Source organism: Alternaria arbusti, assembly GCF_024043155.1.
Source record: "Alternaria arbusti strain BMP 1465 chromosome Unknown scaffold_48, whole genome shotgun sequence".
Taxonomy (NCBI): domain Eukaryota; kingdom Fungi; phylum Ascomycota; class Dothideomycetes; order Pleosporales; family Pleosporaceae; genus Alternaria; species Alternaria arbusti.
In genome coordinates this window covers 3,865-21,881 of record NW_026249988.1, presented here as the reverse complement: position 1 = coordinate 21,881, position 18,017 = coordinate 3,865, and the positions used below count along the sequence as shown (strand labels likewise).

Genomic DNA, 18,017 nt, shown 5'->3' with positions numbered 1-18,017 from the left:
TTATAAAAGTTTAAAAAAGAAGTATAATTCTTAGATTAAATACTAGAGTCTTATATAAAGTTAAATATACTAAGCTATAAGAGTTTAGTGTCTAAGCTATATACTTAATAAGTATTACTCTACTTAGTAGTGCTTAGTTATATTAAGAGTACTAAGTACTAAGTAGTTCTATAGTCTAATTAGTATTACTTAGTTATACTAAGAGTACTAAGCACTAAGTAAGTTACGTAACTACTTATAGCTATTAGATTATTATTTAGGTATGCTAATACCTATAGAATCTTAGTTTCTAAGTTTCTCCTTTAAATTATAATAAGAAAGTACTTATTTAATATTAAAGTTATTAGCGTTAATTATTATTATAAATATTAATAGGTTCTTAAGCTATAGTAGTAAGAATCTACTTAAGAGTAGGTAATAAAAGGCTAGAAGAGTTTAAAGAGTAGATATAGAGTAACTAGAAGATTCTAAGTCTGTGTACACTCTAGAGAAGTACCTAGTAGAGTAAACTTACATTATCTTTATTTTCTATTTAACCTAGCACGTAAAAGAATTTAGAAATATCTATATTCTTATATATAGAACTAAAAAAGGCGTAAAAGCTATCTAATCCTCCGCCTATCAGTTTAGACTAGATGATCTGTGAACGCGACAGCGTAGGCATCCTTAACAATCCTCCGATAAATGCGGCGACGCTGCGCATGTGATCGGCCACGACCTACGTGCTTTAATGAGGGCAGGAGAGGCCACCGAGAAAGACATGTAACATAAGAAGTGACGGTTATACAAGGGAGCAACGAACGCGCAACAGCGCGCGGGCCCAAGGAGGCTAGCCCGCCACCACGTCGGCACGGCACTCCCCGGAGCCTGCTTGGTCTGCGCGTTGCCAGCGCGTTTGACGCTTCTTCTCTAACCATCACCACTTACATCGCACGTCTTTTTTCGTCACTCTTGGTCTATCATAGTCGTCTTAGCAATCTGTCCGCAGCTCATATGCCTCTTCGAGGATGTTACGCAATCGCGATCGCAGATTATACAGTCTAAACTGACAGGTGAAGCTCTAGACGGCTGCAAAGTCCACAACGACCTGATCCCACACTAGCTTAAAGCGGACGCGGACTCTAAGTCCTAAGAAGACATTGCGCGACTTAGGCATGGTGAACAAGGCACCGAATACCTTTCTGACTGTAGCCGTCTGTCACTGGAGACCTTTTCATACTGGCAGGCTTTGCGCGGCATTTAGCGCGATGTGAAGATTATCCTGGCAGCTGTTGCGCTACGGCTAGAGAACGACTTTATCTAGGGCGACATGGTTGATCACGATATTGATCGCAACAGGGTTAAGCTTGAACGAGACTTTGTTCGAGATTCACGCAGAGGCTTGACAGTGTGCGGACAGCGGGTCACACGAGCACAATGGAACACTAAAGTGCACGACCGGATCTTGTTATGCGCCCTGCGGCCCTTTAAGCTACGTTCTGAATCTATCAACATGTCTGTCTCCCTCACCCGATATATTTGCTTGGTTAACCTGTCTCTAGAACTTTAGCAAAATCTATCTCTGACTTCACCCCGCTCTACAAAGATGCTCCTCCTGGCCCTAAGATCGTCAAATTCTCCATTAACCTTGTCCCTACCTGTGGCGTGTCTCTCGAAGCTGCTATTTACACCTCCGCAAACTCCCGCAGTTCCTTTCTCTTAATTAGACGCTTAATGAAGCTTACAGAAAGCCTATTGTTATATCTATCGTGACAAAGAAGGGTTGCTACAAAGAAGAGGACGCTAGTCTTAAGCTGGGCATGTGTGTGGCCGCGTGGCAGAACCGGGTCGCTGCGTTACGACTTACGGAGAAGCTGGTGCGCACGCCTTTGCTAGGTTTGATCGTGTTCGGGCATGAGTGGTGGCTGTACTGGGCTGTCAATTAAGAGACGGCTGTGGGCCCTATTGGGTTTCCTATTAGTATTGATTGTACAAGGACTGTGACTGACTGTTATCGATGGCTGGCTGCCGTTCGGTACTTGTTGGGTATGTGGATACCGGAGGCTTTTCTGCTACGGTTGAGGGAGCAGGTTATGGGTCTTGGGGAAGAAGCGGAGGAGTGGGTTCCCGCATCTTTGTGGCCCGCGATGCGCTGTAGATATCTCGTGAAAGCGAACTAGAGATCTTTTGGTTGCCCGATGATGTCTTCTCGTATGCTCTATACTCTTTCTAGAAACATACAAGTGTATTGTGTAGTGGTTGTTGCTGTGCTTCATGCAGGTTAGCGTGTTGACTGGCCCTGATATATATAGTTCAATACTGCCATATTGTGCTTGTTGATTATTGTGAGTTATACCTGACCAGTTAGTGAGCCTGTTTTGGTCTCCATATGGGTCCAACCAGATAGCGCTTACTGTACCGGTAGCCGTACACCTTCTTACTTGGTCCACCATTCAAGCGAGTGCTTTCCTGCCACCAACTGTCTCTTCTCATTCATTCCCAACCTATAGGTCTGGAAGATTCCCGCTGGACATTGTACGCAAACTCCTCACTATACGATTGCAAGACTGAAGCGATGCCATACATGCTTCATACCGTTGCGCTCAACGATATTGAAGATCTTGTGCGATACTGCGATCATCCCAGCAATGCAAGAAAACCCTCTCAAGAGGACGATGTTTCCCAATGCTGGCCCCGAAACCGAAGAAGAGGAGATTACGTAGCACGCTAGCAGCTTTCGTGAAAGCTTTGAAAAGAACCCCGGAGCATATGTTCGTAAGGTCTGTATAAACGACAGAACTCCTGTTGGGTTTGCTTTGTGGACTTTAGATCAGCCTTGTCCTTGTATTTAGATTGACAGAGATGAGAGCAAGGTAAAGGCTGTTAAGATTCCCAGATTGTTGGACATCCACGCTTGGAGGGAGATATCGCAGAAGTTGGCGGCAGAGAAATGAAGAGTACTTAAAGACTCGGCAAATGTTTGGAGTAAGTCTATCTACACAATTCTCTATATGATCGCGGCTAACACAAACTACTTAGGACTTAACGTGCTGCCATTGAGCCTAGCGCATTAACGTCGAGGATACGGATCTATGCTTTTAGCATGGGGTTGTGAGCAAGCAGATCGCTATGGTAGAACGAGTTTTGTGATGGCCTCGCCTGAAGCTGTGGAATTCTATAGACGATTCGGGTACAAGACTGTAGGTTAAGTTGTAACAACTCGCGGAACTTTCAGAAGCATGTTACGGGCGCCAAAGTGTATAGGATGTTGAATCCTACCAACACGGATCCTTGAAACGACGAATTGCAAATACAAAGAGCAAATTCTAGCCTTCCATGACTTATCCGCAGCTGTGGTCTTGCTTATGACCGCCCTTTGTTGGCCTGTCACTAGCCACTTGGCCCTCGACTGGCGCGCACGACTGTTGGTGATGACGTGCAGGAGCTTACTTGGAACGGAGCTGCTATTATCTAGCACGTCGAATACAAGATACTTAGTCGACATAGAGATATAGCTGTAAATATGCGACTGCATATGTTTACATGTGAACAACGAACTAGACATACGAAGTCGTAGGTCTTAATAGCTTCGTGCTATTCGAAGAGTAAAGCGTGCACAGAAGCACGCTTTGATAGACTAGAAGCGATGCCTTAAGAAACCTCTACAAAGATAGATAGTTTTGCACAATGTATAGTAGCGCAACTTTAGTAAGTTAGTTATAACATCGCGTTATACATCCTTAATAACATATTTACAACGTGCAATATTCTAATACCTCGCTATTATAACACTAAGAAGTGTAACCTTAATAGGTTGCCTTTAATTAAAGACACGTGTATTAGCCTATATATTTTCTAACGTAAGTATAGTAGAGTAGTTTCTTCTCTTTAAGCTACGCAATAGATGTATTAACGTAATCTATATACTCTAGAGCTAGAGAAGATAAGGCGTTAAGAACTTAGGCTAACTATCTAGAAACTAGTTTATTTATTAAGTTATATTATAGAATAATAAACTAGAGCTAGTTTAGAACTAATAGTATATAGTTAGTAGTCTATTCTATTCTTCTCTATTATTAGTAAGTTCTTACTAGTAAGTATAAAATATAGAATAAAATATCTAGGCCTTATAATTAGTATATTCTCTAGATATATTAGCACTATCTTAAAAAGATCTATAAAGAGATTCTAACTAGACTCTTCTTCTCTAAACTCTCTTATTTCTTATTTACTTAATAGTTAACTTAGTATAAACTATAACTTAAAGCTAGATACTACTAATACGTACGTCTTATTAAGTATATCTATATAGTAACTAGAAGCTATACTTCTCTTACAAAAGAGTATAAATCTAAGATATAACTCTAAGTTAATATATTATAGATCTAATATTAGATAGAACGTAAGATACTCTTTTTCTAGTACTTTTAAACTATAGTAATAGTTAGTATAGACTCTATTAATAGCGCAACCTAGTAAATAAAAGTTAAGATTATTAAGTACTAGTAGCTAATAATAAAATTTAAGCTTAGATTCTAAAATATTAAGAAAATTATATAGTAGAAAGCCTACTATAGAAAGGTACTAAGTAGATATAGTATTACGTTTCTAGTCTAAGCAAGCGTAAAAGTCTTTAATAAATATATAACCTAATACTTTATATTTCTTCTAGCTACTAATCTAGTAGAGTTTGTCTTTTATATAACTTAAAAATCGCTAATACTTTAATTTTATATATATTTATTCTTAGAGCTCTTTAATAAAATTCTCTATAGTTCTTTATACTATCTACTCTTCTTTAGATATATATATATATATAGAGAATATTAGAAAGACTAATACTACTTCTTATTACTAGTTAGAGCTAGTCTATAGAAGTATATAGAACTTATATAGTAGTGCTATTATATAGGTATTTAAGCTCTATATTATCTAGAAGATTAAATCTATATTACTCTTAAAAATAGTCTTTTCTAAAGATAGCTATTAGTGTATAGAATTTATTATAACTATTATAATAGTTATAAATATAAAGATACTCTTTATAGTATTATAGTAATAAACTAAACTTCTCTAATATTCTAGAAGAAGCTTTAATAATCTTAAGAATCTTATTTATAAGCTAAGAGATATAGAACGTATAGTCTAAGTAAAGAGTATTACTAAGCGTCTACTTAGTAGCGTTAGAGCTACTATCTATATTATTCTCTATACTACCTACTATACTTATTTCTTTAATATTCTAATAGCTTAAACTATACTCTTCTTAGCTAATAGATTACTAGAGACTTGCGCTATTTAGGTTATGCTTAATTAAAGGTATATAGAAAGCTTTATATATTGCTATTAGTGTACCTAGAGAGGCTATAGTTATTAGATTTAGTTTCTTTAGATAGAAGAGGTAGCTATTTATATTTATTTCTATCTAGATCTGCTCTTAGAAGATAGCGAAACCTATTAGTCTCTTTAACTCTTTTGCACTTAGTATAATATACTCTTCTTAACAAAAGGTTTTTAATATATATTCTCTAGATTACCTAGCCTTTTTTGCGTCTTTTTCTATCTCTCTCTATATACTACTCGCACTACTACTTTCTCTTACTCTTAATATATTTACTATTATAACTATAATAAAGTAGATCTTTATAGGCGTTGCATGTATTTATAGTAATATAGATAACCTCTTATCTATAGTAAGAATAGTATAATATAGCTAAGAGTAGAGGTAGGCGTATAGTAAGCTAAGATATAGTTACGTAGATACGTTACGTACGTAACCTATTACTTAATAATAGAATAGATAAAAGTAACTTATAGATAATTATATAGTAAGTAGATAGGCGCGTGCTAATAAGAGAGATAGGCGCGCGCTAATAAGATAGACGCGTACTAATAAGATAAGCGCGTACTAATATAATAGGCGCGTGCTAATAAGAGAGTTAGGCGCGCGCTAATAAGATAGATAGACGCGCTCTAATAAGATAGGCGCGTGCTAATAAGATAGATAGATCTACTAATACTATAAGATATAATAAGGCTAATAAGAGCTAGCAAAAGAATATAGCTTATAATCTAGTATACTTATAGACTTTAGAAACTACTTATATATAAGAAGTTAAGATTATTATAAAGTAAAGTTAAGATTATTATAAGGCGAAGTTGTAGTTAGGTTAGATAAACTTAAAACGTATACTACGCTATTCTGCTTAGCTTACTATAATACTATAAGAAAAAACTCTAGAGTTATTAAATAGTCTATAGAAGTTTTAGAGAAGATAGTAAAGTACTATATTCTTTATAGATACTAGTACGCTAGAGTAATTAACGCTAAGAAGTTAATAATAATTAGAACTCTTAAGAACCTTAATAGACGTAAATTAAAGTACTATACTAATCTTTTACTAATTATTGCAAATATCTATACTTATAATATTTAACTTATAATAATAGAAGAGAAGTTTAAGAGAAAGAGTCTAAGCTTAAGTATACTAGCTCTCTGTATTGCTAATAGCGAGTTACTTGCAAATTTCTGCGGAGCAGACAAGCTAAAACATAATGTGTTTAACTTTCTTAAGGAGAATTCTCTATAAATATGTGCACCTCTACCTAATAGAGAATTAACTTTGATTAAGCACTGTCGGTTATTAGTACGCGACCTTTCTCTAGCTAGGATCTATACGACAGGAGTGCTCTAGAGGCTTAGTAACGTAATCTCGCTACAGTGTATTCCTGAGAGCTTATACGTGGCGATTAAAAGCTTAAATTAAGGAGATTTATTTCGAAATAGGCTTGATCACTACTAAAGAGACTAAGTGATTAACCTTCTTAAGATTCTTAGCAAACAGCGAAGATGTAATAAGCGCTGTTATTAGTCTATTAGCGATAACCTAAAGGCTTACTTAGAGTGCACTGGACCGTCGCCCACGCATGATGACTGGCCGCCCCAGCACTCGATGAACGCAATGGTCAGCAGTATAGTGGACGCAATGGAAGGCGGCACACGCTGTTCGAAGGCTGATGGATTCCGACGAGTCAATGCGTCATTTCTTCTTGGCCCGCCTCTTGTTTGAGCGATCAGTGGCTTCAGTACAGAAGAGTATGGCCTTGAAGATAAATAAAATGATGGTTCCTGGTCGCGTTGATAGCGCCAACGATCGTCGTACAGATGACTCAGTCGTAGGGTCTGCCGCTAATAGGTCTTGATAGGACGACGCGCAAGCTCACGCAAGCATCTGGTGATACTGCGTTCCTCAGCATCGTCCAAATGCACAGGGAGACTCCAAGGATGTCAGGCTTGTACATGCTAGGATTGGTCCAGCGCACAGCATGTCTTAAAGCGAGATCTCAGCTTCCCAACCCGCTGAGCTTCTAGTACACCTGCTTCGACAAGCGTGGCTATTATATACTGCGCATGGATGGAAAATACAACAAAAGTGCGGTGTCCAAAGAGCATTGCTTTCATCATTGGTAAAACGATCTATTTTTAGTCGGCTCCGAGTATCTTCAGCCGGTGTGGGTTCACCGAGACCGACTCATCAACCCAAGGCGCATGCCGCGCAATCGATCCAAGACTACAGTAACCAGACGCAATACACGATCTCGAAAACTCCGCAATGAACCTCTGGCAGGGTGCAAGAGAAGTGAGATTTACTTCCAGATTCGCGCATTGTGGCTTCAGCCTATTTGCCCCACCCCACTAACATCAAGTGCGACGGTGCTGGCATCTCAGTATGTTATCTCTCAGCTGCGAAGAAGTCATTTTATGGCACTGAAGCTAATGTTGCATCTCGAGTACGTGCGTCGAGACCCCCTAAAGCTTGGGTAGTGAGTGCTCTGCAGGGATACATCACAATTGATCGACATTAGAAGGTACTCCTCCAGTACCTCTCTTCTTCCCTCAAATATCCGGTCATCTTGCATCTGTCTGGTCGTCTGATCGTTTTATCGATCTTCGGCAGTCTAGTTATCCAAGAATCCAGCGCCTGCACTTCAGCATCTTGCCTTTCTTTATCGTCCATATTCAATCATGACTTCCGGTCGTAATGACCCCTTTGAGAATCAGGGTTATGATATGCAAGACATCGCTTCTGCTCGATCTGTAAGTCGCTGTGTTCGTGCTGTTGTCCGATACCGCCTTACTGACACCTCTGATCAGTATCACTATCTTCCCGAACAAATCGATGCCAACGAACGTCTCTTGACAAGTGCGCCTGTGTCTGAATACCCAACACAGTTCGAAACCCCGTCTCACGATGAAAGAACGAACCACCCCAAAGCGCCGTCTTCTGTTTACAGTTTGACAGAGACGTACGCCCCCAACGCGGCCGGAACGCACATGCCCGACACAGTTACAAGAAGCCACGATGGCTACGAACCTTCCAATCCATACGATCGCCACGCTACATTACAAGGAGGCTTCTCGTCGAACCCAGTAGAGACTATCGATGACTGGGTACAGCGGCAGCAACAGTCTGCCCCAGAGGGCAACGGTGTGAAGCGCTCAAGGACTCGCAAAGTGAAGCTCGTGCAGGGATCAGTTCTCTCTGCGAACTACCCTGTCCCTAGTGCTGTCCAGAATGCTGTCGAACCTCGCTATCGCAACGCGGAAGGAATAGATGAGGAAGAATTTACCCAGCTACGCTACACTGCAGCTACCTGCGATCCAAACGATTTCACGCTGGCAAACGGATACAATCTGCGTGCACGAATGTACAATCGCCATACCGAGCTTCTGATTGCCATTACCTACTACAACGAAGACAAGACGCTTCTCGCACGGACGCTGCACGGCACAATGAAGAACATCAGAGATATCGTTAACTTGAAGAAATCACAATTCTGGGATAAAGGTGGGCCTGCATGGCAGAAGATCGTGGTGTGTCTTGTCTTCGATGGTATCGACAATGTTGATATGAGTGTCTTCGACGTTCTCGCCACAGTTGGCATCTACCAAGATGGAATTCTTAAGAAAGACGTCAATGGCAAAGAGACAGTCGCACACATCTTCGAGTACACCAGCCAGATCTCGGTTACGCCGGAGCATCAGCTCGTCCGACCCGGTGCTGGCAAGGGGTCCGACAACTTGCCGCCAGTACAGTTCGTCTTTTGTCTCAAACAGAAGAACAGCAAAAAGATCAACTCACATCGCTGGCTCTTCAATGCATTCGGCAGGATCCTGAATCCAGAAGTTGCGATCCTCATCGATGCTGGTACTAAACCAGGCCCTCGCTCGCTATTGTCATTATGGGAAGCCTTCTACAATGATAAAGACCTGGGAGGTGCCTGCGGCGAGATCCACGCAATGCTGGGCAAGGGCGGCCGAGCTCTTCTGAACCCACTGGTCGCCGTGCAGAACTTCGAGTATAAGATCTCGAACGTCCTAGACAAACCTCTTGAAAGTGCTTTTGGCTATGTGAGTGTGCTTCCTGGAGCGTTCTCCGCATATCGATTTCGTGCAATCATGGGAAGACCCCTCGAACAATACTTCCATGGTGATCATACACTGTCAAAGGGACTTGGTAAGAAGGGTATTGACGGGATGAACATTTTCAAGAAAAACATGTTCCTTGCAGAGGATCGCATACTGTGTTTTGAGCTCGTGGCTAAGGCAGGGTCAAAGTGGCACCTGTCGTATGTCAAAGGTACGTTGACACTGCGCAACCAGCTGACCACGTGCTAATGAGATGCAGCTTCGAAGGGTGAAACTGATGTGCCTGAAGGCGCAGCAGAATTTATTGGTCAACGTCGGCGGTGGCTGAACGGATCATTCGCTGCGTCGCTCTACTCCATCATGCATTTCGGACGTCTCTATTCCTCAGGCCATGGTATCATCCGGCTCTTCTTCCTGCATATCCAGCTCCTGTACAACTTCGCTCAGGTACTGTTTACCTGGTTCTCGTTGGCATCATACTATCTGACCACGGTTGTTATCATGACCCTGGTCGGCACGCCTCAAAAAGAAGCAGACTACCATGGCTGGCCCTTCGGTGACAAAGTCACACCCGTCTTCAACGTAGTAATTGGCTATATTTACGTTGCCTTCTTGATACTGCAATTCATTCTCGCACTCGGTAATCGCCCCAAAGGATCCAAGAAGACCTACAAGGCCTCTTTCGTCGTCTTCGGCGCCATCCAGCTTTACATCCTGGTCCTCACGATCTACCTTGTCTACCGCGCTTTCAGCACGAAGCCTATCGAGGACCAGATCTCGCTTGCTTCCGGCAAAGAGTTCTTCGACAGCTTCTTCGGCGGCAAGACTGGAGTTGCTGGTCTGATTCTTATCGCGCTCATCACGATCTACGGCCTCAACTTTGCCGCTTCGTTCTTGTACCTCGACCCTTGGCACATGTTCCATTCTTTCCCGCAGTACCTGGTTCTTATGAGCACGTACATCAACATTCTGATGGTGTATGCGTTCAACAACTGGCATGATGTGAGTTGGGGTACCAAGGGATCTGATGTCGCTGAAAGCTTGCCTTCGGCGCAAATTGTAGCTGGTGAGAAGGAGGCTACTGTTGAGGAGATCGAGCAAGAGCAAGAAGATATTGATAGCAAGTTTGAGAAGGTGGTGAGACGAGCCCTGACACCGATCCTGGCAGATGATGGAAAGCCGGAGACGAAGGATACAGAAGATTCGTACAAGAGTTTCAGGACTGGATTGACGTACTCGTGGCTGTTGTCGAACATCGTCCTGATTTTGGTGGTGACGACCGATGACTTTAGTATGGTGGGACTGGGGGTAAGTCTGCTGTGCAATACGAGCTTTAGAGCTTCGCTGACATATCTTAGAATGCAGACAAGACCCGTACACCAATGTACTTCAGGATCTTGCTGTACGCGACTGCAGTCCTGTCGTTGATCCGCTTCTTCGGCTTCCTGTGGTTCCTGTGCGGAACAAGCATCAGGTTTTGTCTGGCGAAGCGGTGATATTGAGGCTATGTCAGTCGATGCTGAATACTCATGGAAGGAACAACGTAATATAGAATATAATATGGTTACATTTTCGACTGAGGTGCAATACTTCTGTAGACAGCAGTGTAAAATAGGATCAATGATCCAATACTTTTCGTAAGAGGCGCCCTCAAGCCGTCAATCCTGCATATGGATGTGATTGGCATGTTTACGCTGGGAGACTCTCTGCTTTGCTGAGACGCCTGATATTCTCCGCCTTCCTATCGTCCGCAAGGATTAAAGCGAACTTACTTGCGTTTCTGATCTCTTGAACCTTATAATAGACGTAAACTAGTACAACAACTAAGCAAGACAGTCATGCAAGTTTTATTGTAACTAGCTCTGATAGGCGCGCTTAGCCGAGGCTGTGGTAAAAAGGTGCCGCGTACATGGTGGATACACTAGCGAGGAAGTTGTAAGTGGATGCGTTACCGACTGTAGTAGAGGCGTAGTATGGACTGTGGGTCGTGATTATGTAATTGACAGATAAATAGAACTTGGCGAAGTTAACGAGACCAACAGGGATCGAAAAAATCTATGATTGTTAATGATAAACTGATCTACGTATGGGTCAAAAAGCGTACCATGGCTACGATCTAATGTGTTTGTGGTGGTCCCATGCATGTCCATCTGTGATGGTCAGTACTACGCTAGATCTTAGGAGAAGTCACAAAGCTTACGCAAAGCCATCAAGACCAATAGGCTCAAGAATCACGAGCATAGATCGTCTGCGACAGCTTCCTAGCATGCGCATTGTGCGCATTTTCCACGACGATGCGCAGCAATCACTCCATATTCCCCCAATCGCTCGTGCTGAGTACAGAGGTACTGCTATTTGTAGTAGAAAGTCTAGAGACCTCCTTGGCTCGAACTACTAAGTACTCTAGGCGGATCAAAGGGCGAGAGGCCTCTGTACTCAAACGAATTGAGTATGCTCTTTTTAGTTAATGAGACCTCCCATAGGATATAGAGTTGGTCAAAGAAGTCGCGCATTGTGATGGATGAGAGCACTTGACACTTGCCAAGGTAGTCAGCGAGTGCGCGACTGTAAGCGCCTGCAAGTGGGCAGAGCAAACATCGTCACATCCAGCGCCTGATGTGTACGAGTACTATGCAGCAGATAGATAACAGGAGTAGCTTGTAAACGTCACAGCACTTAGTGAACTCAATATTCACATGGTTGCCATGACCGTCAAGCATAAGGAGCCGCCAATGTCTTCGTGCTTTCACTTTAGTCTCGGGATCGAATACTTGCTTCGATTAGGCAAGTCCTATATCTTTGTTCATCCATAATTGGCGATGACATGAAGAAGCAGTGATGCAGTGAAGAATCGAAGTTTTGCAACCATGCCAGACGCGGCCTAGTAGATAAGAGAAGGCGAGAGCGCTGAGCCATCAGCGCAGATGCAAGCCACTAGTGTAATCCAATCGCGATTGCCATTTTAAAGCATTCCCTTCATCTCTCTAGCCTCATCTCGGTGTCTGCTAAACATGCGCTTCATACTTAACAGCAGGCTAATTAGAAATCCCTTCTCACTCATAGTGTATATGTTGTGCGGTTCGACGCCGGACGGCTCCAACTCGCGGTCAAGGAGCTCGAAAAAGAGGTTATAATAGAACGCGGAATTAGCTTTGTGGCGGCTAGAGCCTGTTTCTGTCCCTCAAGAGGCAAGGTGCGTATAATAACGCTCGATAAAGCGGTCTACCCAACACTTGCCGATGTACATTTGAAATATTTCCGCTGCAGGTTTGCAATAATATTCCTTATTGCCTAGCGCTGCTCGCCGAAACCTGTCTTGCACGTCTCCTAAAGTCGTGTAAACCGGCTGAGCGCTTGCAGCAAGTGGCATACAGCGCACCGCTTAGCGATCTGCAGCTATCTTGCGTGCATAGTCTTGGGAACGCTTAGCGATTGTCGCTATATGGGTCCACATAGGTCTAGCACGCGGATCTCCCGTTGCCAGCCGCCTCCTGCATAAACGACATACACGGGAAGAGGCAAACCAAGACTTATACAAGTACAGCCCTAGCGCCGTTGCGGTGGCATTGCCCTTCCGGTATGCTAGCGCACACCATAAGACGCACCACTAGGAAATGTACGAATCGCACCAATGCGTCTTAGTCGCGTGAGGAACCTCACCGCTGCTGGTGGCTAATCTTGGAATTAATGTTTTCTGCCATCGCGGTAGTGGCTGTCTCAATCAAAGTGGCAAGGGTAGTTGATTAAAGGATGAGATAATAGATGAGGCAAGTCCTTGTCCCAAGTCGCATAGATTCTTTGACCGGCTCAGCGTAGGCAGGGCCAACCACCACTAAACGCTTCGTGTAGATGCTTTGTGTTCCGTCATCCATTCCCAGCGAGCACTCTGAATGGACGACCGTATAGAGATCTAAAGTATAGATCTATCTCGAAGCACGCTGCATAAGAAGGGGAGGCGGCAAAGAGAGCGTTAATTATCTAGCAGTAAGTAGGCTCGCATCAGTGTCCTTGTCAACCATTTGCTTAGGCATCATTCTGCATGAGATGAGGGTATCGACCTGCTGCTAGCTGCACCTCAGCCACCAGCGTTGATCAATCGCTCATGACTCCCAAGATGAGAATTGATACCACGACGTGCTCTCTGGTCATCAGACAGCCGCCTCGTCCACTGTCGCCCCACGCGTCGAGGAAGTGGTGCCCCTTCGACGCACTCGAAAAGGCCTCATAAGCTTTGCATATCAGACACAGCCTCGCGCCTTCCAGGTACTCCGCTGCAGTGGCATGGTGTTAGAAGCTGCATGTAACTCGGAAACCGAAGGAGCGGCTCGCCAGTCGTGCCATCTATTATCATGGCTGGAGACAGATCAGCCAGGCTTAGTCTAGAGCTCAGCTGCAACAAATCTGCAAGATAAAATCCAATCACTCAGCCTTGCGGGCTTGCAACTTGTACAACAGTAACACTAGCGGTGAGCTATCGCGCTTCACGCCTCGCTTTTAAAATCACATTACATCATTGGAAGGTGAGTGCGACAAGGAAACAACAACAATTGGTAAAGAAGGTAATTTTGTGGTATCATTGGGGTTTTGAAGTAACACGGGGAATCATAACTGCAGCCGAGATAAGGGCTCAACGCTGGTGTCGTGCTAGTTGGGAAGGTGAATAATCATTGCAACCTTAACTTCCCCGTCTAATTCTTACTGAAGCTTGACTGGATAATGATACGAATTTGCGCTGACAGGCTTTATTGTTGTAGGCCGATCTGCACCCCCGGAAGTCGCAGCTGGGATCGAAGGACTTTTGCGTCGGATTAACTGGTACATCAGATTTTGGTAGACGTCGCCGTCATCTGCGTTTCTCATCTCAAATCCTTTCAGCCCACTATTGACTGATGTTTGACAACTTCATCATACGTTGGTGGCGCGGAGTATCTGGCGCACGACCCCTCGCTTCTCAGCGATTGCGACATCTCAAAATCCGCATTTACAGCCAGATCATCCTCAGTCCAAGCTTCAGACTTCGCGCTCTGTCTACTGCGTTGAATGCCAGAAGAGATGCGCACTGGCGTTCTCGCTTGCACAAAGAACACCCTTCCAGCGTGCTCGCCACTTTGGCACTGCCAGCCCATCAAGACTTCGAGCTTATATCTTCGCTCCAGATTGCAGGTCGCAAAGTGTGGCACCACACTATCGTCGAGAGTGATGCCATCCCAAAGTTTGGAATCAATCGTACGCTTCGCTCCGGATGCGTCAGACGCAGTAAAAACCTGAAGACCGATATTGCTGAGCGATTGCAGGGTCCAGAATGACAAATGTCCGTGAGTAGCCGCACCAGCGCGAATGTTGGTGTAGCCTACGAGCAGCATTTGAAAAGACTGTAGGTACAGCTTTTGCGGGTGTTCGTTGAGCTTTGTGACCGAAAGATCCATCTTGACTCTTCGCTTGCCATCGGCACCAAGAGTCTTGACAAGTTGAAAGTCTGGCTGAAATGTCGCATTGATCAGAATTTTAGCTGGGGAGAGACCGAGAACATATTCTACCTGCAATTGCGAAGGGAGCGGCAAAGAGCTTGGACTTAGTATAGTCGCTCGCGCCGTAGTGACCGCTGCGACTGGTGATGTAGCGTGGCTGTTGTGAGCGGATTCTACATCAATCGGCCAGACTGTGATTGGACTGCTCTGTCTGGCGTTAGGTGTGAGGTGCTAGATGAAACAGTCAACATACCTTTATTGTTCGAGTCTTGAACATGTTGCGCATCGTTGTCACAGCAACGTCGACTCGATAGGCGACTTTGTTCCCCTTCTGTAGATCGCTTGTCGAAGGTGGGAGCTGTCGCATTAACGTCGGTATTGATTTCTCCCCTGTAACTTCGTAGCCATACTCGTCTTCGTAGGAAGTGTTGGGTGGACACAACGAGCAATCTTGGACCCACGGTACTCGTAGCCGGAAGTCGAAGCTGTGACAGCCGACATCGAGTCGGATCGACTGTGTTCCGTGGAGTTTCGGTTTGAGGGATGATGGAACGATACGGTGCTCTTCGCGTAGGAAGGTGTGCGTCTCTTCGTCCCGGCGTAAGAACAATGTCCATGGAACACTTATCAATGATGACGAGCTTTCGCCAATGAGAGTCGTTGTGAGTTTCTTTATTGTTGTTGGCTGCGAACAGTAGATTTTGACTCTCCCTATGATAGAATCGCCATTTGAGTATGTCTGTGATTCGTTTTGGATTTGGATTTGAATGTCCATCGCTGCAGGTGAAGGTAAGTGTACGTGATTCGAAGTCTGACGAAGGTGAGATGACCAGCGCGGAGTAAATGGTGATGCGGTTCGGAAGCCTTGTTTAGGTGCCATCAATCTTGCGTACCGCCATCTCTAAATATACTGTTAACATCATGTAATCCTCTTCATGTCGGTTTGGTGGTTTCGTCGCCGTGATGCGCCGACTATTTTTAGTCGGGAAGCCAAGACTTCGTGCCTCCGCTCGCTACACTGCCTGGTCCGGAACGAAAGAACGAGCGAAATTGGTCGGTAATTTGACTTATGGCTGAGTGTAGGGTCTTACCATGCGGTTGGGTGTGTTGTCATCACTAGGCCGAATGTTATCGCTTTGCCAAGATACTGAGCCACTGGTGACGAAGTCGCCACGCTCAAGCTGGGCCGGACCTTCTACTCTCCTGATTTTCCGGATCCAACGATGGGTAGATTCTGTTGGCAATGAGTACACTTAGAACGCAGCTTCACCATTGCTGATATTGTTCGTGGTCAAAGAATGAGAAGTCAGTGTCGAGCCAGTCGAGCGTGGGTTGAACATCGAATAATCCCCATCCGGGATTCAAGCCACTGGGTGTACCGCCGGATGTACCGCCGGATGTGAACGTGAGCTCGTTTTCAGGTGTGACAAATGGGGCAGATGTTGGTTGTGAGAGGCCACAGGTATCGCCTGTGTTGGCTAATACCGTCATGTTTGGAGCACAATCTGGTGCCTGCGAGGTTGCAAGAGGCACTTGCGGCGCTTGAGGTGTCTGAAAGTCTGCTTCAACGTTGGCGGGAATGGTTCTCTGTCGCTTCTGGGACACTAGGCCTTCGCAAAGCTCGATGAAGGACTTGAACAGCGTCTGCAATTTCGCGATCGATGTCGAGAGCTCGACAAGACCCTCAAGTTCATCTGTGACGCGCTTGAGTGTGTAGAAGTCATTGGGGTCCGAGGTCGCCACAACATTGCAGAATAGGACGAAAAATGGTGTCAGGGGGTGATAGAGTACAGTCCTGGGGCAGGCAGTCAGATCATTGCTCAGAGATCATGGAATCCAAATGAATGCTCACCAGTGCATGTAGGCTACATGCGATCGAACATCTGTAAGCGTCAAAGCGGCTTCTTGGATGCTGTGTAAAGTAGACATGGCCATTCGAGCTGACTCGAGGCAGTCGTAATCAACGTAAGGTTGTGCTGGCAGACATATCTGCTTGGAGCGCAGAATCGAGGTACGTAATGAATGATATGAGAACTGTATTGTGGTTAATTCAGTACCCATGTGAAGGCCGCTCCACGAGTCCGACGGGCCGTGCAGCTGTCCATTGTTAGCACGAGGAACTTCGAGCAGAAGTGATGGCTCATACCTCGCTTATTCGTGCGTGCACGCGTTTCAGGCGATCTAAGAGGTTGGCTACCATATACTCGACACGCGAAAGTAGCGCTTTCTTGTTTGAAATCTTGAACGGGTGCAGTTCCAAAATGAAGATGGCTTGGACAGGCACGAAGTGCAGATAGGTCGAAAGCAGTGCGGACAAGGACCTGTTCAGTGGTGATGAGAACACCGAGTCTAGACCTTCGTGATTGAGGAGACAACGTGTTCGACCAAGCATCATGGAATAATTCTTGTCCAGAATGTGGCACCAAACATAGCAGTAGTACAGCTCTAAGTCGTCTTCCGTCTCTGTTTGACATGCGTTGACTTGAGTCTCAAGGTTGAGGTCCTCGCAGGTTTTACAGGCAGCAGAGATAAACGCCCAGCAATGCACCGAGTCACCCTGTCCTTGAGCGATGAAAGCCTGCTACTCGTCAACTATTGCAGATCAACTGCACTGGCCTCAAAGTCTAGATCACTTACGCTGCTAAGCAAGGACTGCAACAGAAGCAGTGAAGGAGCTGAAAGTAGATGAATTCGGGTCATGGCGAGCTGGACACTGTGGAGGTATCTTGCCGCCTCGTTGCGCATGCCATCTTCGATGCTACCTATATCGCCTTCTGACAAGACGGTATTAATGAACTTGTAGGCTGCGGAGTTGACACATATCGAATAGAGCAAAAGCGTTGCGGCGTCACCTGTTCGAGTGATGAGGGCCGAGCCCATGGTCTTCAAGGATGTTGGAGAGACATGCTTGAAGTAATCCAACACATGCGGTCCAATGCTGCTTCCTCTGAGCTCTGATGATCACATTAGCACCAAGCGTTCATGCGTGAAGGACGCCCTACCGCGCAGCATCCAGTACAGCAGCTCAACGGAAGGGGCGCTGATAACTTCAAGGATGCCCAGAACTTGTGTATCTCTCGCGGCAACTGTATTTTCGTGTTTCGTGGTTTGGCTGAGATGAGTGACAAATGACATAGCTG

At 44.7% G+C, this 18,017-nt stretch overlaps 3 protein-coding genes across 3 annotated transcripts; 1 reads left to right on the top strand and 2 right to left on the bottom strand.

The window, feature by feature from the left end:
- Nucleotides 1–8,005: 8,005 nt before the first annotated feature.
- CHS1 (Chitin synthase, class 1) lies at nt 8,006–10,905 on the top strand (the record flags this gene model as incomplete). Its single annotated transcript, XM_051452279.1, has 4 exons — nt 8,006–8,077; nt 8,135–9,620; nt 9,669–10,717; nt 10,768–10,905. The coding sequence occupies 4 exons, from the start codon at nt 8,006–8,008 to the stop codon at nt 10,903–10,905; spliced, it is 2,745 nt and encodes a 914-aa protein (XP_051296559.1).
- Nucleotides 10,906–14,280: 3,375 nt separating this feature from the next.
- Nucleotides 14,281–15,154, bottom strand: J4E86_011792 (uncharacterized protein; the record flags this gene model as incomplete). The annotated part of the gene is made up of 2 exons (XM_051452278.1): nt 14,281–14,889; nt 15,131–15,154. The coding sequence occupies 2 exons, from the start codon at nt 15,152–15,154 to the stop codon at nt 14,281–14,283; spliced, it is 633 nt and encodes a 210-aa protein (XP_051296558.1).
- A 989-nt stretch (nt 15,155–16,143) lies between these two features.
- Nucleotides 16,144–17,757, bottom strand: J4E86_011791 (uncharacterized protein; the record flags this gene model as incomplete). Its single annotated transcript, XM_051452277.1, has 3 exons — nt 16,144–16,581; nt 17,024–17,455; nt 17,515–17,757. The coding sequence occupies 3 exons, from the start codon at nt 17,755–17,757 to the stop codon at nt 16,144–16,146; spliced, it is 1,113 nt and encodes a 370-aa protein (XP_051296557.1).
- Nucleotides 17,758–18,017: the final 260 nt, after the last annotated feature.